This window comes from Calliphora vicina, chromosome 1 (genome assembly GCF_958450345.1).
Source record: "Calliphora vicina chromosome 1, idCalVici1.1, whole genome shotgun sequence".
Taxonomy (NCBI): domain Eukaryota; kingdom Metazoa; phylum Arthropoda; class Insecta; order Diptera; family Calliphoridae; genus Calliphora; species Calliphora vicina.
Genome location: NC_088780.1, coordinates 95,066,751 through 95,093,112, shown reverse-complemented (window position 1 = coordinate 95,093,112; position 26,362 = coordinate 95,066,751). Strand labels below are relative to the sequence as shown.

Here is a 26,362-nt window from a genome sequence, read left to right as displayed (position 1 = left end):
TGTTATAAACATTTTTTTATTATACATACTCTGTTAAAACCAATTTAATAAACATGATTCCTGCAGTCCAATAAAATTGTAACGCATGCGTGTTAGTTTTAATCAAAGGTATTGAAACCAAACCAGGCAAGCAACAACTGTTGTTCAGTGTTATAAAAATAAAAAAAATTTCCCCCACAGTAAAATACTACTACAGTATGTAAGTGTGCGCGCCCGCATTTAACTTTATGCAGAGAGTAAACGAACTCCATGCAGCCGCCGCAATAATAAAAACAACAACAGTTCATAGTAGTCATTGAATGTAATGTATTGTTAATTGAGGTAAATTAAGGTACATTTACAAAGCGCAACACAAACGATCAAATGACATTTGATGAAACTAAAGTTTGTCTGAATAAAAACGAAAAACAACAACACAATTTAATGCATTCTTTCTTTAATAAATAAAAACAAACACAGCTAGGTTCGGTGACTGCTGAATGAGTGTATTACACATCAACATTATTTTCATCATCATCATTACGATCATTATTATTATTATTAAAACAACAATTTCTTTACAATTGAAATTAATGTTTGGTACATAACGTTATTTTAGTTATAACTGTACATATCTACATTAAAGAGATAACGTCGTTAAACTCCATTTTTTGTTTGTTTATTATTTTACTGTATAAAAAGAGAAAGAGAGAGAGAAGCAAGGCAACCATCTTGAGGTTATTTTCTTACTACATAGCAAGTGTGTGCGTGTGTTTGTATGTTTTAATGACTTTTCTTGTCTTCGTCTTCATTTCTTGCGAGTTTAAGTCATTCATTTAGTTATTGTTGTTGTTTTTGTTTGGAGTCTTGTTTATTTTTTGCTGTCTCACCTTCGCTTTACAATTTATGGCTGGGTTTTTGTAGTTGTTGTTGTTAAACTCACATGGAAAACAACATGGTGTCTTCGTTAAACTTAAGTTTTTTTTCGTTGTTATTTTTTACACTGTCTTATAAAGAACAAACAAGGGGTATTGTTGTGAATCAAAAGATGAACAACAAAAAAAATATCGTTGATCTTTGAAGACCTCTCTTAAAGTCAAGAAGTCAGTTTTTATTAATCATGTGTGTGTGTGTTTATAAAACTTTAGTTTTTGTGTTAAAGTTTCTGTTCCTTTTTGGTTGCTTTATTAGTTAAACGATGAGATCATCAGTAAAGTCTTTAAATACCTTTTTAGCAAAAAAAAAATAAATAAAAAAGAATTGCCCTTTAAAAAAACACACAACACACATTTATTCTCTCATACAACTTTTTATACCCGGTACTTTTTTTGTGCCCAGTTTACAGTTATAATTAATGGCGATTCTTAGTTTTTTTTCTATCCATTTATACATGTGTGGGTATTTTGAAAAGAACCCGTTCATTTCACATAAATTTATTTAAATTATTGTTGTGAGTTCATTTTGGAATCGTATAAAAGACTTTGACTTTTAAGCTTATCTCTGGCCACACATCTCAACAGCATAACTAAATAGGTTTGGTATTTAAAGTTATTGAAATGGTACTTTATTAAACCAAAAAGTACCAGATAACTCGGAAAGTTTTTTAAATTTAAATAAAGCAAAGTCCTTTTCGCTGAGCAATGGTACTAAAAAAAAGTACACTTAAAACATCTCCCTCGCTATTCCTGTTACTGATGTTTGTATATAAATTTCTTGGTAGGTTTGTGTTCAGTTAATTTGTTTTGATTAAATAAATTCTGTGTATGGTACGGAGCAAGAATGAAATTCTTATTTATAAATAAAAAAAAACATTGTTATTTTTTGCTGATTTATTCTTTTCCTTAAGGTAGTTTTAAGTTTTAAATTAAAAATATTTCTGCTCAACTTTATATGTGTTTTCTTGTCATGATTAATTAATTCCTATTTATTTTTCTTAAAACCTTTACAGTTCCTTCTTTGGCCTCTACATTGCATCATCATCAGCCCAAGAGCGGTAGTAGTGCCACAGTTGATGATGAAAATTCAACGGGTATGCCTGCCTCTTCAATGGGCGCCTCTTCGCCACAGCCACAACAAACAGATTTTATGGTCTCTTGTCCACAATGCCATGTTAGATTGTCGGGTTTTGAGGTGAGTATTTATATTATATCTATAAAAATTACTAGGTACATTTTAAACATTCAATGAAAACAAAAATTTATTACTTTTTTTAATTCCTTCTTTGTTTTTTTATCATTTCCAGCCTTTACGCAATCACATAGCCTCCGAACATCCTCACGATAAATTAAACATTGAACCATCATTTCCCAGTCCACATGGCGCTGCTGACCATCACAACCACCAGCAGCAGCTGCATTTGTCGCATCACAATTCGTCATTGGCCGCAACCAATGTGGAGGAGAGCGATGATAATGAGAGTAATATTAGTTCGGCTGAAAATAAATCATTTTTAAACAATAATAATAACAATAGTCAAGAGAAAAACAACAATAGTATTATGCCACAAACATCTGCACCCAATTCGCCTACACACTCCTCATCACCCACAACAGCAACAGGCAACATGTCCTCATTAACGGCCACAACTAATAATACACAACATCCAACAACAACAGATCTCTCAACAACGGCAACACCTTTTGCTACAGCTGCAGGACATTTACCACACAATTTACATCCGGCTGCTGCCGCACAATTTATGGCGGCCTTAGCTATGCAACAGCAACATCAACAACAACATCATCATCACCACCAGCAGCAGCAACATAATAATGGTGAAACCTCACCCACATCACATTTATTAGCTTTTAATGGTCATCCTCATCATGCAAATACGCACTTATTGCAACAACATCATCAGCTCCAGCATCAACAGCAGCAACAACAAATTCAACATCATAGCTTTGCCGGTGAAATGGATACAATGCGCTCCACCTCCAGTCCTGGTTCTTGTGGAGGCAGTGATAATAATTCCGCTGCTAGCAGTATTAGCGGTCCCTATCAGTGTCTACACTGCACGGCATTGTTTCAAAATCGTCATGAACTCGAAAAGCATGAACTCATGCATTCACCCAATGCGCAATCGCCCCAGTCTCAACAGAATGGTGTTAATCAAGTGAGTTTACATTTATTTTTTTTTCTTTTTATTTCATTTTACGTCCATCACTGCAATTCTTTCAACTCAAGAATTGTAATGGCTGCAAGTGTTAATGATACGTTAAATAAGAATACACATACAATTTGAATGCTTGGAAAGCAGAAATAAATACATATTTCCTTAAGAGTTTAGGAGGCTTTTTCGTGGCAGCAAAACAAAGAGCTTACATTGTTTTCTAAAAATATTACTTAAACATTTAGTGGTGCAGAGTGAGTAAGAGTTATAGATGTAACATGATAAGCCGGCTTTTTTACATTTCAGTTTTTTTTTATTTTTAAATTTTTTTATGAGTTGTGATAGCTCTTTAACCATTTAGGCATACAAGTTTATACATAAATTCCATATGAATCATATGACCACCATTACAAAAATACTGCACGATCACTATCTCTATTTTAATTTACTTTTGCAAAACCACAACCGTATAAATATAATCTTATTAAATATTTGTACTGCCTTTACTTTTTTTTTGTTGTTCACAATCAGCAACCACAAAGGTTTGAATTTAATTTAAATATGCACCTTATTCGTTATTAAAGAAATATTATAATTTATATTATTATAATTTTATATGAAAAAAAAGTACAAAAAAAACTGTATTGTGACTGATCTTTGTACCCGTCATTTAGAGTACAGTCAGTCAGTCATTGGCAGCGAAATCAGAACAAAACTTGGCTTTGTTTGTGTTTTTTCTATGTCTTGTGTTGTCTTGCCTTGTATTCAAAATGGTTTTTAGTAGCAGTACCTCAATGTTGGAAAGAATTTGTTGCCTCTTCTTTTTTATAGTAATTTTATTGATGTCTCTGATTGAAATGTGTTGATTAAGTATAGAATGTTCAGCTGTGTAGATATAGAATTTACTTTAAATACTTATTTTCTGAAGAATTTAAAGCATTTCCGGTTGCGCATATTTGGTATTTTTTTTTAGTTCAAGTTAAGTAAGAATTTATTATTTTGATTTGAGTTGAAAAATAGTGGTTTTGTATTTGTGTTTATTTTAAAAGCTTAACTTTATTTGTGATATGTTTGGAAGTACTTTCAAATGAAAAAAGGATATTTTAATTTATTTTAACGCTTAAGCAGATGCTTATGTGTTTCAGCGCTTAATTCGAAATTATTTTTTTTAAGCTGCCTAAAAGTATGCTTTAGTTTATAATAATTTAATAGTTTATGGCCCAAAACACTTAATTCCTTTAGGTTTTTCTTACCTAAACGGTATTAAGAATGATTCCTAGTAAATTCATATGTTCTAGAAAGTTATTTATTGAGATCTTAGCTACATTTTTGTAGTTGATTGTTTCCTTGAATTTTGAACGGTTTGCTAACTATGAACCTGAACAGGGGAACAAAGGTAAACAAAAATCGATTTTTTTCGAAGTTTTTTGCGATTTTAATCTTGAATATAAAGTTTTTTTGATTTGATATGTTCACAACTTTTGTTCTTTATGACAAGGGCTAAAACTTTGCCTCAGAAAGTAAATCAAAATTCCGAACTGTTTGGAAAATATGAGTCCGAGAAAATGATAACTTTTTTGCAAAAATTACACCAAGGCCCCAAATCTTTGGGGGCCATAAAAAAGTGCATGCATTTGGACAAAACTGAACTTTAGAAGAAAACTAAAGAAAATATATAATAAAAAATGGTTAATCCGGATTATCAAGGTTTTACTGTACTTTTGACAACTCAATACATTTTGTGGCTACTCAATACTTTTGAAAGCTTAATTTAAGATTTAAAAATTCTTATTTTTAAAAACAGAGTTGCTCTTTTTCTTTGACAAGTATTTCTACGGTTATAGCTCTGAAAAATATAACTCTGAAGGTATCCAGAAGTTACATTTTGCTCTTGAGTACCGGAAAAAATTTACTGTCTTGTGTACTAAGTACAGAGAGGGCACAATTAATGCTGGGGAATTTTAAATTTAAACTTTTTTAATTAAGAGGAAATTGTTACTTTAAAGAATTATAAATAGAGCCATATTTAGTTCACATTCACCTGATTGTAAAGTTTTGTTTTAACATTTTGCTATAAATTTAATTTATTTAACAGCAATTTATTAAATATATAAAAACACATGTTGGTATTTGTATTTGTATTTCATTAAAATAATTTATATAAATTTTATAATAAATAAAAAACAAGTAAACAAAAATCATGTAAAACAATGCAATTAAACACCTTTTTGCCTGGATATACAAATTTATCATAAAATAATAATAATTAATTTGCTACAAATAGCATAGGCAAGTCATCATAAATGAACCTCACAACCTGCAGCCAGCAGCTAACAATACAATAATCTCATTTAATACGCCAATATTATGTGTGAAAACCAATTAATTATGCAAAATAGTAGTGACATATGAAATAAATATTTTGTGTAAGTACGTTTTGTGGGTTAAAGGTGTGAGAAGTTAAAACCTGTGGCTCCTTAAATGTTTTACAGAAAACCCATATTTTTAGTAGCTTAAAAGTAAATATTTTTAAATGTATTTTTTTTATACACAATTTATGTGGCGTTTAAACCTAGTTTAACACATGTGATATATTTACTATTATTTTGTTTTTCTATATACATTAATAAAACAAAAAAAAGAAGAAATTTAACACTATAAAGTGTATGGCCAACCACTATGTGGTGACATTTAAACAGAAAAAAAATATATATATATTGTATGGCAAGTACACCAAAGCCAACATTCATGGGTCAAACAAATGAATTGTACGTTTATATGCCAGTTTTGCTCTGGAAATCATTTTGGCATCACCCACTTGACCACAGAGTAATGGCAGGGTGAAAAAAGCGGATGTATGTGAAAGGATAAAGTGTTTACTGTTTAAATATTCAACTGTATTTGTGTGTGTGTGTGTTTGTTGTTATTTACAGTTAAATATATACACTCGGCTTTTTTAACTGTTGATGCCTGATGTCTGCCATTTAAATGGTAAATACAAACAGTTGTAAATATCAATGTATATATATTGATGGTCAGACATATGGACAGACAGACAGACAGACGGACAGACATACTGAAATACAGCCAAACATATGTACTGTGTTACAATACAATACAAAGTGATGATATTGAAGCTATTTTTTTTTTTGTTTGAAAAATCTACGCTGCATATTTTCCCCACGTACATACTTGCCCAGTCGAGAGTTTGTAGTCTTTTCATCATTATCACTTGCTATTTGAAATGTTTTATAAACACTTTACGCTGTAAACGTACTGAAACGAACAATCATTCGTATTATATTCATACACTCACATATAAATAATGGTAAAAAAAATACATTAAAAATAAGTAAAGCTTTAGTACTGCATTAGTTCATTTGGGTATCTTCCCAGCAAATTCAAATGTTTGATGTCAAATTGAGAATGTTTTGATATCAAACATCTCAAATGTCAAACACAGTGCAACACGAAAAAATACAACCATATACGGACACCACTACGTGATAAAAGACAAAAAAAATACCCTTGTCTCCCAGTTTTGCCCAAGAAGTTTTATGGGCCCCCAAAGATTTGGGGCCTCGGTGTCATTTTAGCAAAAAATTTATAATTTTCTCAGGATCATATCTTGCAAACAAAGATTGTGAAAATATAAAATCAAAGAAACTTCATCATCAGCATCAAAATCGCAAAAAACTTAAAAAATTCGAGTTTTTTAACTTTTTCCCCTGTTCAGGTCCATAGGTAGCAAACCGTTCAAAATTCAAGGAAATAATCAACTACAAAAATGTACCTAAGATCTCAATAAACAACTTTCTGGAACATATGAACTTGCTAGGAATGATTCTAAATACCGTTTAGGTAAGAAAAAAACTAAAGGAATTAAGTGTTTTGTGCGATAACCTAATAAATTATTATAAACTAAAGCATACTTTTAGGCAGCTTAAAAAAAATTATTTCGATTTTTTAAGTTTTTTGCGATTTTGACCTTGAAGATGAAGTTTTTTTGATTTTATATGTTCACAATTTTTGTTCTTTATGACAAGGGCTACAACTTTGCCTCAGAGTGTAAATCAAAATTCCGAACTCTTTGCAAGATATGAGCTTGAGAATATGATCACTTTTTTGCAAAAATGACACCGAGGCCCCAAATCTTTGGGGGCTAATAAAAAAACTGCATGACACTTTGAGCAAAACTGGGAGACACGGTTCTGATGTCCGTATATGTTTATATTTCCATGACTTAAAAAATTACACAAAGTGTAATAAATTGAGAATAATAGTGTTTTCAACAATTTCATGATGATGAGGTACATGAAGGACATTCAAACAACACGTAGTGATCAGATAGCAATAACATTATGTGCGTTAACACCTAAATTCTTTGAGTGTATTTTGATGTTTAACGTCATTGTAATGACCAGTGCAAAAAAAGGTCAAATACTCATATACAATATAATTGTTGACCAAATGACTGCCCATAAATTATTGGTCAACTCTTTTTATATACACAGGGTTGCTGCAAAACAAACCTTCATTCATTTATCCATTTAAACATTTTTATACAATTTTTTGCGCCATCAACAATGTTTGGTTTTTTGTTTTTTTGTTCACAGAAACTTGCAACAATTAAATATTTGTTTAACTGTAAGCATTTGTTTTGTTTGCTTTTTTATCTCTTATTTAAACAATTTTTTAACTTTTTTACATACATATTGAAACCATTTGTTACCTTTATACACAAACAAATTTTACACATTACATTTTGCAAAAAAAAAAAAAAAATAACGATTATTCACTATGAAAAACTCTCCAAAGGACATTGAAGTTGAAAACTCACAATCACACATACACTGCAGCAAACAGAGAGTTAAGCCAAAACCAACAAAAGTGAAGTATGTATGGCAGAGTGGAGTAGAGTAAAAAGTAGTAAATACAATTGAAAAATTGCATGCACTTTAGGTAGAGCAAGAGCAATTCATACAAATGAAAGCTCATAATATACAGACAAACAATTACAAGTGTTTAACAAAAACAGCAACAATAAAAAAATAGCCAAGCCGCCACTACTGTGTTCAACTCTCAAAAGGTCAACTTTGTTTTTTTTTTTTTATTCAATGAACCACCCTGCTGCCTTGCTGATGGTTACAACTAGTACATACTGCGTTTTTCGTATTTTTTGCTCTTACTGCACAAGTAAAGTGAAAAATTAAAAGCAATTTATTTTACGCATCTACTAGTTATATAAATAAAAAATAAAATCCCTCTCTCTCTATATAAATATGTAGGTATGTATAAAAAATATATAGTAAAAGAATTAATTTTTATGTTTATGTACTGTCCACAATGTGTGTGTTTAAAATTAATATTTGTAACAAAAAACCAACAAAGTTTAACAAAAAAATATTATTGCAATTATGTGTACATTTGTAAAAGTTTCAAATTTATGTTTTTAAAAAGTTTTTAATTATAAATTTCGTTTAAAAAAAAACTCAAACTCACACTATTTTTCCTATAAATTTTTTTGCTATAAATTTGAATTCAAGGTTTAGTGCGGCCTAAAACTTCTGCTTATTTTTGGGGTATTTATGTGTGATATTCTAATTAGTATAATTAACAAATTAAGATTTTAAGGAATGACTAAAATTTTAAAACCTGTTCATAAATCGTTCGAAAATATATTTAAAACTGAAAATTCAAAGTTTCAAACTTGCTAAGAAAACAATTAAGAGATAAGAGATCCTAATGATAAAATGGCCTTTACACGATCGCATTTTACCACACACTTTTGAGATGGTATCAAGTGTGTTGTATATTGTCAGAAAAATGCTCAGAAAATGGTTAACACAACCATGTGAACTTATGTTGAAACTTATGGTTGCTAACCATTTATTGAACATTTTTCTAACAACGTTGTAAGATATGGCAACCATGTATCAGAGACCTAACTCTTTTTATACCCTTCACCTTCGTGAGAAGGGTATATATAAGTTTGTCATTCCTTTTGTAATTTCCACAATATAATTTTCCGACCCTATAAAGTATATATTCTGGATCCTTATGTCCGTCTGTCTGTCCGTCTGTCTGTTGAAATCAATTTTCTGAAGACCCCAGATATATTCGGGATCCAAATCTTCAATAATTCTGTCAGACATGCTTTCGAAAAGTTTCCTATTTAAAATCAGCACAATCGGTCCACAAATGGCTGAGATATGAGGACAACCTCGATTAAAGACCTTTGCAACGACGTATATAAGACCATAGTAAGTTGGACCTACAATGGGTCAAAATCGGCAAAAATATTTTTGAACCCGAATTTTTTTTCACAAAAATTTTTTTTTTTAAATTTAAAAAAAAATTAAATTTAAAAAAAAAAATTAAAGAACAATTCGAAAAAAAAATTTTCCAAAAAATTAAAAAAACCACTTTGAAAAAATAAATAAATTTTGTTTACCTAAAAATATTTAAAATTTGTATTTTGAAATATAATTTTGTGAAGGGTCTATAAGATTCGGCACAGCCGAATATAGCTCTCTTACTTGTTTTAAACGGCTGACCAATTTCCTTTAAAATCATTTGATTTTTCAACGTTTTTTTTTCAAACTTTTTAACATTTTTAGGTACTTAGTTTTAGCTTTAAAAACTTTATTATTAACACTCTTGCTAGCAATAAAACCCAACTTTTATTTGCCAGTTTTTCGTTCCAAAAACATTTAACCAAAATTAGTTTTTAGTATAAAAGTTTTTTTGTTTTTGGACAACTTCCTTTTCATATTATGATGCTTAAGGTCATACTTTGCATAAACTCAACTTGAGAGTAAAAAAACAAAAAAATATGAGTTGAAAACCCTCGAGACTTGTTCATACATACGATTATTCATATTATCAAATAAACACATGTGTGCCAGAGCCTCATAAAATCAAAAAACATTTTTCTTCTCACCCAGAATGGAAATATTTATTATTATGTTTTTAGGTAACAATCACTGTTTAAATATAAAGATTATTTCATCAGGGTTATACCAAAAAAACATTAGATTTTTCTCAATGAAGACACTTTTTTAGAGGAAAACTGACCCTTACTTACGGCCACAATTTACAGTTATAGAGTTTATTAGAATTGAGAACGTATGTGTTTGTGTGTGTGAGAGTAAATTATAATTTATGTTTTAGTGATAGTGTCTGTCATATTGCCAGCACCTTAATGAAAATAAGGGTAATAATTTTCCCTTCCTTCATGCTACTTCAACGACGTTTTTTATGGTTTAAGACGCCATTTTTTTTCTAGGCTTCAAGATTGTTGTTTACTTTGTTGTTTTTTTTTTACCTTCTTATCACTAAAATAACTACAACAATCACAACGAAACCCAAGAAAAACTACTATTAATGGTTTTTGCTTTGAGGTACATACTAAGAAAACCAAGTATGTTCATTTAATAAAACTTATCTCTCTTCATATACATAGTTTATATTTAGTTGTTGGTTATTGTTGTTTTATATTTTTTTTCTAGCAGGCCTATCATTAAGCCAACAACAATTGAAAGTTATGACTGAGAGATAAAAAGAAAAACAATGTCATACTTATCAAGAGAACAAGTTATTGTGATATTAGACTGTGAACTCCCTGGCTATTTGGTGTTTAAGGTTTGAAAACTCCACTCACTCCATTGGTTTGATGTGGTCGTTCATAGTTATTATTATTTTTTGTTTTGTTTTTGATAGTCGTTTTTTTATCTTTACTTAAGTTTAGACGAGGTATACGCCTACGTTTTTGTTTACTTTTTTCTCTACTTTTATTTTATTTTTATGTTTATTATTTTGATGTTGTTAAAAAAATGTTAAAAAGGCGTTGTATAGTAAAAAAAAAATACAAAAATTCAGTCGTACATACTTAATATTTCCGTTCAAAAATACCTTAAAAGATAAAACTCGTTTAATTATTAAAACATTGAGCATCATTGCTTTTAGTACGACGTTTTTGAGTTGTTAGTTAAACTAAGTTTAAGCTCTGACTTGTTTAACTCGCTTTTTGTAAGCATTCGTGGCAAGTAGTTGCCTCTAATGACATCTCCATAGTGGTTGTATTAGCATTTTAAAGTCCCAATACTTTCGCTTTAACTACGACTGAGTTTTTTCTTTGAAAGCAGTGGTCGGCATAAGAAGAACTGTGAACAAAGAATAATAATAAACACTTTCTTTCCATGTTGTAATCCGATTTTTGTTTCATATTTCATGATTTTTGTGAATCGGCAAATAGGCGATTTTGTTCGGACCCTGATGGCTATGAGTGCCGACCATTGTGTAGCTGTCACTTGCAGCTAAATAAAATATGTTGTATATGGTTAAGTCATATTTAGTCATTACTATGTTCATGAACGATTTTGTTGCTATATATTTCTTTGCTACTAGTATCATGATGTGATATTACTGAATACTGGAAATAGTAATACAAAAATAATACAATTGTGGTTTTATTTGATTATGAAATATGTATTTAACAATAGACTACTTATATAAAGGAAATGCCTTAAAGATTAAATGAATGACATGCTTCTAATGAAAGCGCAAGTAACTAAAATGTTTTTAAAACTTCAGGCCACACCTGTAAACTAAAAAATTTCTTTAAAAAAAAAACAAAAACAGGCTATATCACCTGCATATTCCAATACATATATTAATTTTCCAATACACTTGAGATACAAATCAAAATCCATAAATTATTTAAAAGTGGCTGCCCCAATACCGAGCACATGTGTTCATAAAGTTAAATGTATGTCTCAGGAGACCTAAATTTCCCACATATTACATACTTTTAAAATTATTACAAATACAATTTTCTTTTAACAAAGATTTCCCCCTATAAGTGTTAATGATTAGTTGTGGTAAATAAATATTGTTAAATGAAAACCACAAGAAATAATATATGAGTTTTTGCTTTTAAATAAAATTTTAATTTATAAGAAAATTCAACTCTTTGGACACCAAAAATAAGAAATATACATATATTTTTTTTGGTTAAAAACTCATAAATATTATCAGTAGGAATCCAGCCACAATTTCTTTATAGATGAGATATTAAAATTAAATTAAGCATAAAACAAATTAAATACATACATATTTCTTAATAATTAATAAATTTCTAGCTTGTCGCTGAAAATGTTAAGTTAATTAATGAAAATATTTTTGAATATTGAAATAACATTTTAATAAAATTATGGATTAAGCAGTTTACTTAATACAATTTTTATTTAAATTGGAATCAGCAAAAGGTGGTCTTATAATATAATATTTTTTGTTTTAAAAAGTTATTGACCTTAAATGGATTATATTTTAATATTTTCAATTATTTTTGTGTTAATCATGATTTTCGTAATTCAAATAAATAATCTGTGTGTGTGGAAATGGTCTTTTTCTTATTTAAATATACTTTGTGTTGGGTTATAGAGTGGAACGATAACCTTAACTGGCCCTATTTTGTATACGTTTTCATTATTTCTAGCTTAGTGGGTTTAGTATTTAATTTTACGTTTAATTATTATTTTTTTCTTTTTTTTTTAATAAAAGGTAGATAACACTACTAAAATTCATTCACTTTTTTTTTTAAATTTTACAATTGAAATAAAGTTTTTTTTGTTGTTTGCGATAAGACTTTTAATGAGAGGTTTTTAGTTTATAGTAAATCAAAGCTAAATTAGGTCGCTGTTTTAAATATAGAAATATTAAACAATTAATAAATGTTGTTTTTGAAAAGAAGAGAAGAAAAATAAACGTAATAACGTAACAAATGCGTAATAATTCTTTAGATTAAATAAAAAGAATCAAAGAAAAATAATAGTTTTTATAAGATTTAAAATAAATAACTTGAATTTCTAAATATTTGATTGAAATGAAAACCCTATACTCAATTTTCTTATAAAAAAAAATAAAATGAAGGTAAATTGCGCTGTATTTAAAAAAATATATGACATTTTCAACCCATAAAAAAAAACAAATAAAAAATAGACAATAGCAAATTAAACCAAACAATATTTGAATAAATAACAGGTGTTTTTTATAAATAGCTTACAAAATAATCATAAAAAAACAAACGCCTCTTTTTTTAAGAAAAAAAAAACTGACAAGTCTTTTTAAATGTTTCTTAAAGTCAAATATAAAAAAACACACACTATTGAACATACAAAAATAACAATGCTAATTATTAATAATTTAAGAAATTTGTTTAGAAAATGTGTGTTTAAATTGAAATATCTTTTTAAGTAAAATGACGTTTGTTGAAGCTTCAACAAAAAAAAAAAAAAACATTTAACATAGTGACACTACAGAAATATTTTTGCTTTAGTCTGGCATCTTTTGTTTAAGAGAAAAAAATTTTAATTTGTTGACAGTTAGAATTTTATGTATCTTGTTATTTTGGTAAATATTAGACAGTATTGTAGTGTCATGAGCAATTATCATAAAATTAGTTTTGAAAAATATTGAAATGGGGTTTTTATGAGTTTCTTTTGATGATTTCTAGCATATTTATAGGTTTAAACCACATTATTGTGGTGTTAAATATTTCAAATATATATTACATATTAATTAAGTATTTTCAATTAAACAGTTTCATTTGTTAAAATGTTTGCCATAATATCAATTTGTTATTATTTATAGCTTTATTTCAAATATTATTTTTTTCTTTTTTTGCGGTTTCTAAGCATTTCCGTTTATTAAATTAAATTTCTACGTATTTGTTGTAAATGTGTGCCTTTTCTCAATAATAATTCCATATTATTTTTATATAAAATGTGCAATTAAAAAGAAAGGTGCTGTTATCAAGTGTTTTTTTTATAATTCTAAGGAATACTGAATTCTTTATAAATGCAGTAAAAAAAATCCCTTTTTCAAAACAAATAATTTTTATTAAAAAATACAAATAATTTAAACTCAAACTATAATTTCTACAAGTGTATGACAGTTAATTTCGTTCTCCTTGCTTTATTTACTCTTTCTTGCTGCAACAACAAACTCGTTTTTGTCCCCAATACTTCTTTATTGCAGAACAAAATAACAAAAATATACTTTTCCATTACACATACTTATTCGCTTATTTTATTAGTTTTTTCAATAAAAAAAAGAACTCATGCACCCACTTCACTCAACACTTCTCCAAAGAAATAATTAAAACTAATAAAACCTTGATTAAACTCGCTTTATTTAGCCAGATACGGCAACTCTTTACATTATTTGTAGATGAGAGGCTGTCTTGCTAATAACGGTATTTATGAAAGCAGTGTTGTTAATGTTGTTTAAATTAAAACCGGTTACTTTTCAACACTTAATTCAAGAAGTGAATTTGAACTTGAATTTGTAGAAAACAAACAGGTAAACAGCCATTTTTGATTAACAAATTAAATACCATAGCAACAGTTAAACCTGCTATAGTAACAGGTTGGTTACATTTAGCCAATTAAAAAACAGCTAATAAATAAAGGGGAAATTTTTTTATTATACGTTTTAAAAGAAGCTATGGAAAATAATTTTAAAGGTGTTTTAAACGGAAGCGGATATTTATTTAATAAATTACATTTATATTTGTTGTTTTTAAAACAATTACAAAATGTTTAATATAGATGTTTTAGAAATATGTATGTTCCAAGACATTTCAAAATAAATACAATAATTTCCTGTGTATGTCTAATGAAATATTGTAGTATAGAAGAGAAAAAAAAACTACCTACCAGAAAATCTAAAAGAATTTTTGACATCAAAAAACCGGTGTCGTGTGTGTTTTTGTTTTTATAGCCATAAAAGTTCTATATAAGACTGAGAAAAAAATCTTTTTGAAACAAAAACAAACAAAATTAATGATCATGATTTTTGTTTTCTGAACCAAATAAAATACTAATAACTAAATATTATTTTGAATACAAAAGAAATAATGAATGATATCATAGTTTTATTAAAACCTGGTGTCTAAAATCATGTTACAACACAACAAAAACAAATTTAAGAGGTTTCAAATGACTAAACGTAAAAAATTAATTAATGATATTAGTCATATTTAGTCATAAATGAATGTTGTACGATGTTGTTAAGCAATTTATAACACAAAAAACAACAGACAATAAAATAAAGACCTCAGATATGTTCAAATAGTCATTTAAAAAAAAACGATCATAAACAAAGATACAGCTCAAAAATAATAATATTTTTTTTTGCATATTTTATGCCTCCCCATTTGTTTAGCAACAAGCAAGATATAAAAAATTTACATTAAACTGAACTTTGTTCTTAAATTAAAGCCGTAGTGTATGAAATAATTTTCTACACTTCTAAGTAAATACTATAGATAGTAGTGATTCATGGTTTCTTATTACTATCTTTAATTGAAGCAAATTAATTAAGATCATTTTTGTGAGAGAAAAAACCAACACTATACACACAAAGTAAGTAAATAATACTTTAGAAAATAGGCGCCAATATTTAATTGAAATTATTAATTTAAACACTTAAGAATTTAGGTTGTTTGGTTTTATTTCTTTTATTCATTTCATAAAATAAATATGTAAACAATCTTTATATTGGAAATAAAGGTATTTTTACGAATATGTACATTGTTTTAGTAATGATAGTATTTAAGAACATGTGCAAACATTTTGTTTGAATATCAATATATAATTTATATTGTGATCAATATTGCTTTTGTTTAAAAATATTTTGTGTTGTGTTTGGATTTGTTTGTTTTTGTTTATAGTCGAGTTGTTTTTTTTTTTTTTTTGTTCGTTTCTTTACACCGTTTATTAAGAGGCTTAATAGATTGAAATATGCTTGTATGTATGGTTTTTTTGTATAATTTACTTTGATAAAAAAAAAGTTTATTATGCCTGGGTGTTGAGGTTTTATTGATTATTTTGTTGTTGAATTGTTTATTTAAGAAAAGTTATAAATTCTGAAGAAAAATTAAGGAAATCGATTAAACATATTGTGGATCAATCAAAAATAATTATAGATTTATGTGTTTTATACTAAACTGGTTACCGGTTACTTTGTTGGAAAAATCACTTTTATATTTTTACGGAAATTTAACTATATTTTTCTCCATATTTTTTTGTTTGGTGACAATTTTTAACAGTGGCGAATTTTCATGTGTTTAAATTTGTAAATAATTATATATTTTATTAAGTTTCTATTTCCTTAACAACTAATTAGATTTGCAGGTTTTACTCAGCAAAATATAAACATTTCTTTTATACCCACCCAACTACTTTTGTATCAATTATTTTTAGTAGGTACCTATTAACGTTTAATTTTCTTCATCACTAACTCTATACCTACACTCCGGTTTGTTTTGATTAATCTTGTTTTCTTATTTTTATTTTGTTTTTTATTTACACACCGTGTTCTTTTACTTATTCCCACCATATGGTCACATACACCTACCTTAATACGCATTCTTGCTTTGATTTTAATTTCCCCTATTTCAAGTCATTAAACTCCTACTTATTTCCCTTCTCTGTCTGTCCAACTCTTAAACAACAACAATACGAACATTTATTCAACACACAAAGCAACAATTACATGTTTTATTATTGTTGTAGTTGTATAGCCCCTTTAGAAACCAAAAACAACACAACGCATTTAAAATAAGAAGAAAAAAGTACCATTGTTACTTACTCTCTTTTTTGTGCACTTGTTATATTTTATCTCTCTCGCTCTTGTGGTTGTTTTTGAATTTACCTTTTGCTTAAATACATCCATACAAACATTCATACATAATAATGAAGATATTTGTTGTTGTTTTGGTTATTGTTATTCCCCACCTTTATGTTGTTTACACGTTGATATTTGTATTTATTGTTCGTATCGTATCACACTCGTAATATGTAGGTACATATTTGGTTGTTGTTGTTTTTTACCTCCAACAAAGCTTAATTGACAATTAAAGAAATAAACAAAATAAAACGGTACTACAGTGTGATAATGATGATTATCAACTTGATAATGATGCTGGCGGCTGTCTGTTGACAATTTTGAAATTTATTTATTTTTTTTGTTGCCTTTTCTTTGCTAGTTTGTCTACCTTTAACAGTTTTAAATTGTATTTACAATGAATAAGATCAATTTGGAGGAGAATACAACCAGAAAAAGTGAAAATACCTTGTTGTCAGGTTGTGCAGTGTAAAGAATAATATAAGCCGGTCGTTATAAAAATTTATCTTTAATTTAAATTGGCTATTTAACTGATCGCAATCAATATGAATACAAAAATATCCAGGAGTTATAATTTGGTAAATATTTGAATTTCAAATCCAATTGCTTTATAATAGTTTAGGGTTGCCCATACATATACAATTTATTTAATTAAAAACATTTTGTCAAAAACAAACCAACATAGCAACAAATACATACATAATTTAATACCTTTTTGTAATTAGCAAAAAAGCTTATCTCTCAAATTTAGAAGCTTATCATCACCTTAGCTTAACAAAAATAATTTCATTCATAATATTTCTAGACAATATTTTACGTAAATCATACAAATATGTATTTATTAAAAAAATGTAATCACTGAAACACGTGTAGACTCTTTATGATTAATGTAATATATTTCTTATGAAATCTTTCTCAAAAAAAACTAAAAAAAAGTCCCTTAACTAATTTCCGTTCACCTTCTTCTCTTTGCAGAGCTGTAAAATTTGCCATAAGGCTTTCGCCAATGTTTACCGTTTGCAACGTCACATGATCAGCCATGATGAATCTGCTCTATTGCGCAAATTCAAGTGCAATCAATGTGACAAGGCTTTCAAGTTTAAGCATCATTTGAAGGAGCATGTACGCATACATTCCGGTGAAAAACCATTTGGTTGTGATAATTGTGGCAAAAGATTTTCGCATTCCGGTTCGTTTTCATCACACATGACCTCGAAGAAGTGCATTAGCATGGGCCTGAAACTTAACAACAATCGCAGTTTAATGAAATCTATGGAAAAGAATACGGGCTTAACATCACCGCCCTCCCTCAAAACAAGTTCTCCCATTTCGAAAACGGATTCGTCAACGGCCTCGAATAGTTTATCTAATCCCATGAATTATTTCGCTGGTGATAGTACTAACAATGCCAGCAATCCTTTTTATACAAATCTTTTGCCCAAGTATGGTGATTATTCGGCCATGAATGCGGCTTTGTTGGCCTCGTTTCCTAATCCATTCTACAGCATGGCTTTGGATCCGCGCATACATCCCTATAGTATACAAAGGCTTTTGGAATTAACTGCTGCTGGACAGCAGCAACAACATCATCAACAGCAACAACAAGAGCCCGAAACCAATACACCACCACCTTCTCACAACGAAGGCGAAGAAGAGGTTGAGAAAGATGTGCATATTACCAATGGGGATGTAGAGGATGATGAGTCGTCCGAGGCCTTAGAACTTAACGAGGAAGATAATCATGATGAACCCAAATTGATCATGGATTTAGATGAAACTGAACACAAAGAAGATGAATTAAATACAAGTGCAAAATTTGCTGTGGAACACCAACAAGAAGCCAAAGAAGAAACCAAAGTAACGCAAGAAATTCCAAAAGTTTTCACTAGCTCTCCCATCAAACAAGAGCAAACCCCACGAGAATCTCCTGTACCCTTAGAGACTAATAATCTTAAAGAACATGTGCCAGAAGAAGAACAACCCAAGACTATTTCTCTTATTAAGCAAGAAAAACCAGAGGAATCGGAAGATTTGCCACAGGAAGAAGAAGAAGTTGACAACAACTCAAATAGCGCTCAAGAGTCTCCATCTCTTTTGAGGTGCAGCCGTTGTGACAAACAATTCAATCATCCTTTGGAGCTGGTGCAACATGAAAAGGTTTTATGTGGCCTAATAAAACAAGAATTGGAACAACAATTCCAACAGCAGCAACAACAACTATTGGAACAGTCCCACAACTCAAATTCCTTCATAAATTCCAGCGATGTTGAAGATGAACAGGATGAAAGAGACTCAATTTCACGCAATGATTGCTCAAGTGGTGGCGAAAGCAATGCCGAACGTAAGGTTCGTGTACGTACCGCCATTACTGAGGAACAACAGCAACAATTAAAGCAGCATTACACGGTTAATTCAAGACCCAGCCGTGAAGAGTTTCGCATGATTGCTTCGCGTTTGCAATTGGACGCCCGAGTTGTACAAGTGTGGTTCCAAAATAATCGTTCTCGTGAACGAAAATTACAATACAACAGCAATAAAATGACATTCCCCATGCAAATTCCAGTGGCACCCATTCAAGCAGTACCTCAAAGTTTTGACAAATCCCTAGAGGCGGTAAATAAGTCCAACATTACGGAAGATTTGCCTTTGGATTTGTCGGTTAAACCACAAAAGGCCAGCGGCAATCAACAGCAACAACATTCGCCCTTGTATGGTATTGCGCCCTTGCAAAATGCTGCCATGGGAGATATGCAGGAAGCCATGAACCTGAGCCGTAAAATGACACCACCCACAATGTCGCCTTCTTCGGCTGCCTCAGTGCCGGCGGCTTATAAACAGCAGGCTGCTGCCGCCGCCGCTGCTCTTTATTTTGCTGCTCCTTCCCAAGCAAATGGTGCCCCCAACTTGCCTCATAACATCCGACAGACACCATCGCCCATTGAAGCTCCTTTAATGGCGCCACAACAAACTTCAACACCCCGTGGAGCTGCTGGATTTCCCTCATTTTCACAATTGCCCCCCTACATGATGCCGGCGGCCATGGCTGCTGCTCAGCGATCTTTAATGCCCATGGAAGCTCTCTTCCAAATGACTCCTGGCTCTGCCGACTTTGCTCGCCAACATCCCTTAATGAACAGTATTAAATTGGGTGGTCCTGCCATTGACTTCAGAGGCAATAGCTTGAGTCCCGGTTCCGAGAAGAGATCTTGGCGTGATGATGATTCTAGAATCTCCCATGAAGATGATTTTGTTGCCCAGCAGCAACAGGCAGCTGCTGCCGCCTTAATGCCACCCAAACCCAAGAGAGCCAAAGCTGAGACTCATGGCCACGCAGGAGATCCTGATTTGCCGTTCATTTGTGATCAATGTGATAAAGCTTTTGCTAAACAAAGCTCGCTGGCGAGACATAAATATGAGCATTCCGGTAAGTACAATTAATTTAATAGTTTATTAAATTTAAAGACAGTTTATTAATTTGTTAATTGTTTCATTACAGGTCAACGTCCTTACCAATGTATGGATTGCCCCAAGGCCTTCAAGCACAAACATCATTTAACCGAACACAAACGTTTGCATAGTGGTGAAAAGCCCTTCCAATGTTCTAAGTGCCTGAAACGTTTCTCACATTCCGGCTCCTACTCACAGCACATGAACCACCGTTACTCGTATTGCAAACCCTACAGGGAATAGGTAAGCGACAATGCACAATCCACTTCCTGCGCCTCGAATACAACTACCACCACAACTACAACGAGTAGTGGAGGTGGTAGTGGGAGAACGTCCACGCGACGTAATTCAGCCAATCTACTCAACATGCAAGATTTTCGCAAAAAACTTAATGTGGCGGCTGCATTACGTCAGCAGCAGCACCAGCAACAACAACAACAGCAGCAACACCATAACCAAAACATGGCGGTATTTCCCCACCATCACCATCATCCACAACCTGTAAGACCTCATCACCTGATCAACAACTGGAATTTATTAAATCCAGCCGGTTTTGCCCAAAGACCAGGTCCTCACTTGCCACCACCCTTAATGCATAGTCCACATGCCATGGCCCAAATGCCACGCAATCCAGCATTATTTAGTGGTTCACTTCTGGCACCCAGATTTCAAACACCGCCATTGCACAACAATTTACCGTCCCAACAATTCAATACAACAGCTTCAGCAACAACGTCACCATTTGACTTTTACAACAGCAAAATCTTATTGAATTAAATGCCAACAAAAAGTAATTCAGCATTATGTGAATTATTAGCTGAATATTAATGTGTATAAATTTACATATAGAAAAGTGTATTCAGCTAATTAATATTCATAAAGGTAATGTTATTAATTTTCTAAATAATCTTTTTATAAATTCAAAAGCTGAATTTCAGTAAAAACGGTAAAGTTGCTTTAAATTTTAACTGCTGAATTACTTTAACTATAATGCCAAGAAAAATCGCACTTAAAAGCGTACTTAAACTACAATTTAAATAACGAAATTCATACCAAATTCATGTTCAATGCCAAAAAATCCAAAGTATTTTTTTTGTAAAATATTTCAGCGTATCTTTAGAAATTCATAAATTTGTGCAGGCACATTTACCTTTAACATTTTTTTAATTTGTTGAAAAAACAATTTTCAATAAATTTCATTCATGTACATTTCTAATATTCTCAATTTTTTTAATACAATGAATTCATTTTGTTAAGAGAAAAAACCTTTCGTTACGGATTTTTTTTATTATAATTTATTTTTATTATTTTCTTTTCATATTTTAAGTTTTGTATATTTTTTATAAAAATTTATCAATTAGAGCTTCCTTTCGTTTTATAATGAATAAACTCGTATTGTAGGTCAATAATTTGAAAATGACACAGTACCTTGTTTAAATACTCATTAATATAACTTTTTTTTAAGATTTTTAATATAATTTTGTTTAGTTTTTATTAGAAATTTAAAATATTTTTTTCGAGTTTATTTAAAAAAAATTGCAATAAACATTTTTAGGAAAATGAAAATAATTTGATATCACTGTTAGTTGCTAAGACAATCTTGCAAGATGTAAAATTTCGTATATCCTTCAAAATTCTGTAAATTGCATTTTAGATTGCGAAACTTACAAATGCAATTTTTGATCATTGATTCTTTTGTTAACTCTGAAACAATGTTTGTCAAGCAAAAAATTACTAAAATGTGGCAACTTCTTAACAAAAGCTTGTTTTTGTTTTCCTCTACTTTCTCTATTATTTTAATATCGCCATATTGAAGAAGAGAGAAACCAGTTTGATTATAATCCTGTGCATTCTGTTGTTGGATTGTTTGCAATTCTCTCTCTCTTTATCAATATGGAAGAATAAAATCAATGGGAGACAAAAGAAAATAACAAGAAGAATAGCAAGAATTTTTTATTTCGAATCTAAAATAACAGCTGAAGGCAATTAAATATGCAATTGTTATTAACTTTTCTTACAAAATTAACTTAGACTGGGGTTTTATTATGCAATTTTTTTTAAAATATTTTTCTTACTAAATTAGGCTGGGATTTTATAGCAATTTGGCTTATTTTCTTAGGTATTTAAACGTTGTAAATGTTTTTTCTTAATGTTCTTAAGATAAAAATAATAGAAATCTTACAAATTTTGGACCATTTAAAAAAAAAACTTTATAAAAAAAGACAATATTGAAGAAAATTTAAAGAATAAATTACACCAAAATCATTAAACAAAACCCTCAAACAAACAGTAATTATTTTTAATATTAAATATTTTTTTTTTGGAACAAAGCAAATAACTTTAACAAGAAAATAATAATAAAATAAAATGCCCACCGCTTTAAAAATCAAAGAAATATATGTATTTTCTTAAGTTAAAAAGAAAACAAAGATTTTGGTGTAATTTGAAATTAAAAAGAAAATAAATAATTTGGCTTAATAAACAAAAGATAAACTTGTAATAACTATACCAACCATTCCATTAAACTTTCATTATTTCATTATAAAAAATTTGTGGATGTGCAAAGAAATTAGAAAAGAAAAATAATGAAAGTTTTTGTAAAAATAACTTAAAATTAAACTTTAATAAAATTTAAGCTTAATTATAAATAAACAAAAGTTAAAATACTAACTTAAACTTATTCATTTGGCCTTATATATTAAAATAACAGAATTAATATTAAATTTAAAAATACATATAAATATTATAATTAAATTAAATAAAACATAAATATTTTAGTAATTAAACAAAAAATTTAGTTTATAAAAAATTAATAACTAAAATTAGATTTTTTTCTTAAACCTAAACAAACAAAAAATACTAAAAAAATACGAGTTGTGTTGTAATTTAAACTAAAATTAATTAAAATATATAAAAACCAAAAACAAAAAAATAAGAAAAATCTAAAGGACAATAAAAAACCTCTACACAAATTTATTAAAAACTTTTAAAAGTAACAAAGAAACACAGCATTACAAAAAATACCTTAAATACTTAAAAATTTATTTTTAATTTTTATTTAATTTTTTTTACAAAATTAATTTAAATTGTATTAAAAAACCAAACAACGAATGCCATAAAATAAACATTAACCAAAAAAATATTTTCAAAAACTCCTTTTAAAAGCAAAATACTCAAAACAAGGTTTCCAATACAACGAAGAATTACATGAAATACCAAAACTTCAATAATTTATTTTTTTTTATAAAAAATATAAAAATGCATTTATTTAAATAATTTTTCCTTGAAAATACGTTTAAATTTACAACCTACTCTTAATTATAATTAAGCTCTTTTTTAAGTTTATTATAATTTTTTAATGAAAAATCAAATATGTTTATAAAAAAAAACTCTACACAAAAGCTAGAAAAATCCAAAGACACTCTTGTACTATAAAACACAAATACACTTAAACTTACATATTAAAAACCTAACTATAATTTAAATTAAAGAGAAAAAACAATTTAGCTATTAAAAGAATAATTAAAAACTTTAACTTAAACTTTAACAACCATCATTACAAATAAAATATTTAGCATAATTTTCGCTTTAAAAACCAAAAATTATCTCTAAACTTTAAAATACCAACAAATGTTATTAAAAATTAATAATTTTTAAGCTTTTTTTACACATCTTACTTTCCTTTATATTTATATTTATATAAATAAAAAAAAAACAAACCAAAAAACTATATAATTAAAATAAAAAGGAAAAATTTGTGTTTTTTCTAGGGCCTTATTACATAAAACCAAAAATAAATAATTGTTAATATTTTCATTTATTATTTTACTTCATATTATAAAATCCTGTTTTTTTTTTGTTACTTTTTTTTGTACATATGAAATGTATTATTTTATTTTATATATATAATATTTTTAATTTTTTTTATTCTATATAAATATATATTTTTTATATAATTTTTTTTATTATCTTTAACTTTAAGTTATGTTTTATGTTTTTTATTATTATTAATGTCATAGTTATTATACAAAAAAAATAATATTTAAATGTTTAAGGTGTTATATATTATAAAAACAAATATAAAAAATAAATACAACAAATTATGAAAATACAACAAAAAATAAGTATATTATTCTATACATAATTCTATGTATTTTAATCAAAATTGTAAGAATTTTTTTTGTCATTCATATTATATAAAAAATTTACAAAATTATTATAATTATAAAATTTACAATTACAAAAAAAAAAATACAAAAAAAATAAAATATAAAAAAGATTACAAAAGAAATTAATAAAAATCTTTATTGAAAATTTAAAAAAAAAAACATTTGTTATTTTTTATGGAAATCCGCCAGTGCTTCCTAACGGGATACTAAATTTTTCATTAGAAAAAGATGGCAGCTCATCGCTTTAATTTTACTACATAATCCCTCTTATGACCCGTTGCCAGAAAAATATAGCCTATCTAAAGGGTCTTTCATTAAGTGCTTTCTTAATGATTATTTATTTTTTTTTTTTTTGGTGAAAAAAAATTCGGGTTAAAAAATATTTTTTCTGATTTTGACCTATTATAGGTCCCACTTACCATGGTCTTATATACGTCGTTGCAAAGGTCTTTGAAATATCTATCATTAGATATCCATATTGTCTATATTAATGACTTAGTAATCCACATATAGGTCAAAAAACGAGGTTGTCCTGATTTTTCCTCATATCTCAGCCATTTGTGGACCGATTTTGCTAATTTTAAATAGGAAACTTCTCGAAATCATGTCTGACAGAATTATTGAAGATTTGGATACCGAAGATATCTGGGGTCTTCAGAAAATTGATTTCAACAGACAGACGGACATGTCTTAATCGACTCTGCTATATATAAGGATCCAGAATATACATATATACTTTATAGGACGGAAAATTATATTGTGGAAATTATAGTAAAAATCCCAGTCTTGTCATCGAAAATGAGTTTTGTGTGGTTCGGGAAGTATGACATTATGTGAGACTCACAACTCTTGAAAGCCAAACCAAAACAAAGTTCAATCCCGACCATAGTGATATTATTTCAGAAATAATGGAGACTGTTTCAGCAGATTTGAAAATGTTTTTGTTTTTGTGCATATATATGCATACAACCTTACCTTGCAGAGCCCTGGTCGCTTCAAAAAGTACCATTTGAAAAACGAAAAGGTAAATTAAATCTCTCCTTTTGGTTATTTTTATTTTTTTTACCCGTTTCTCCCCGTTTTCTCCTCTAATTTCAAAAAAGTACCAGACACCTGTCTGCTAATTTTTTAAGTAGTGTATTTCAAATGTTTTTGGTATCTGTATTAGTTAAGAAGTTATAAGTTCCAATCCATAGTCCAAATTTAATTTCTCCACTTTTTGGCGTTTGAGATGTTGAATCAGTCAGTCACTCACTAACGTTACTCTTTTATATATAAAGACTAGTTGATCGCCCCGGCTTCGCCCGGTAGCATTTACTAATGTTAGTTCTGCAAGTTTCTCCAACCCACGCACACCAGCCTGTTCTTATTTATTTGCAAATAAAATATCTAAATCTGTACTGCACACTTTAGGGAGCTTGTTTATTACAGTTAACTGGACTCACAAAAAAAAAAGAATTTCCGAGTTTTAACCGGACCATTTCATTTTTATATATATAGCTAGATAGATAGATAAATCGATTATGAAAGTTTGAATAGTTAAATTGTTCCTCAATTCAAATCTATTACAAAAAGGCTTTAGACAATTTTTTTTTAAATTAATTTTGTAAATGATAAAAAGCAAAAAACAAAACTGAATAAAAAAAAAAATGTTCATTCAATTTAAATTAAAAAATTTAATCATTCAAAGGTTCAATGAATTTTATTATGTATTACATAAATCTGAACATTTTAGTTCATTAAGCTGTAATTGAATTAAATTAAATGTATAAACCAACAATTAAAACCAGTTTAACGCTATTAAAAAAACGAAATACATAATTGCAAGCGTTGTTTACGTAAACTGTTTTTTTTTAATTTAATTCTAGCGTATGTATTAAAATCTCAATTTGTATTAAACATGTGGACTTATATATTTCTCATACCCATTTTAAAATTAACAGTTTTAGTGTTGCAAAACACA

At 28.8% G+C, this 26,362-nt stretch overlaps 2 protein-coding genes across 2 annotated transcripts in view; both read left to right on the top strand.

The window, feature by feature from the left end:
* Positions 1 to 20,473, top strand: part of zfh1 (Zn finger homeodomain 1) — a 39,558-nt gene extending 19,085 nt beyond the window's left edge. The window contains exons 2-5 of the mRNA XM_065515182.1: positions 1,928 to 2,109; positions 2,222 to 3,094; positions 17,759 to 20,207; positions 20,280 to 20,473. Coding sequence (XP_065371254.1) covers positions 1,928 to 2,109; positions 2,222 to 3,094; positions 17,759 to 20,207; positions 20,280 to 20,473 — 3,698 coding nt within the window. The remainder of the gene's footprint in view (positions 1 to 1,927; positions 2,110 to 2,221; positions 3,095 to 17,758; positions 20,208 to 20,279) is intronic.
* Positions 20,474 to 20,596: 123 nt separating this feature from the next.
* On the top strand, positions 20,597 to 21,007 carry LOC135963363 (putative uncharacterized protein DDB_G0294196). The gene has a single exon (XM_065515183.1). It carries the CDS (start codon positions 20,597 to 20,599, stop codon positions 21,005 to 21,007), a length of 411 nt encoding a protein of 136 aa, XP_065371255.1.
* The last annotated feature ends 5,355 nt before the right edge of the window (positions 21,008 to 26,362 follow it).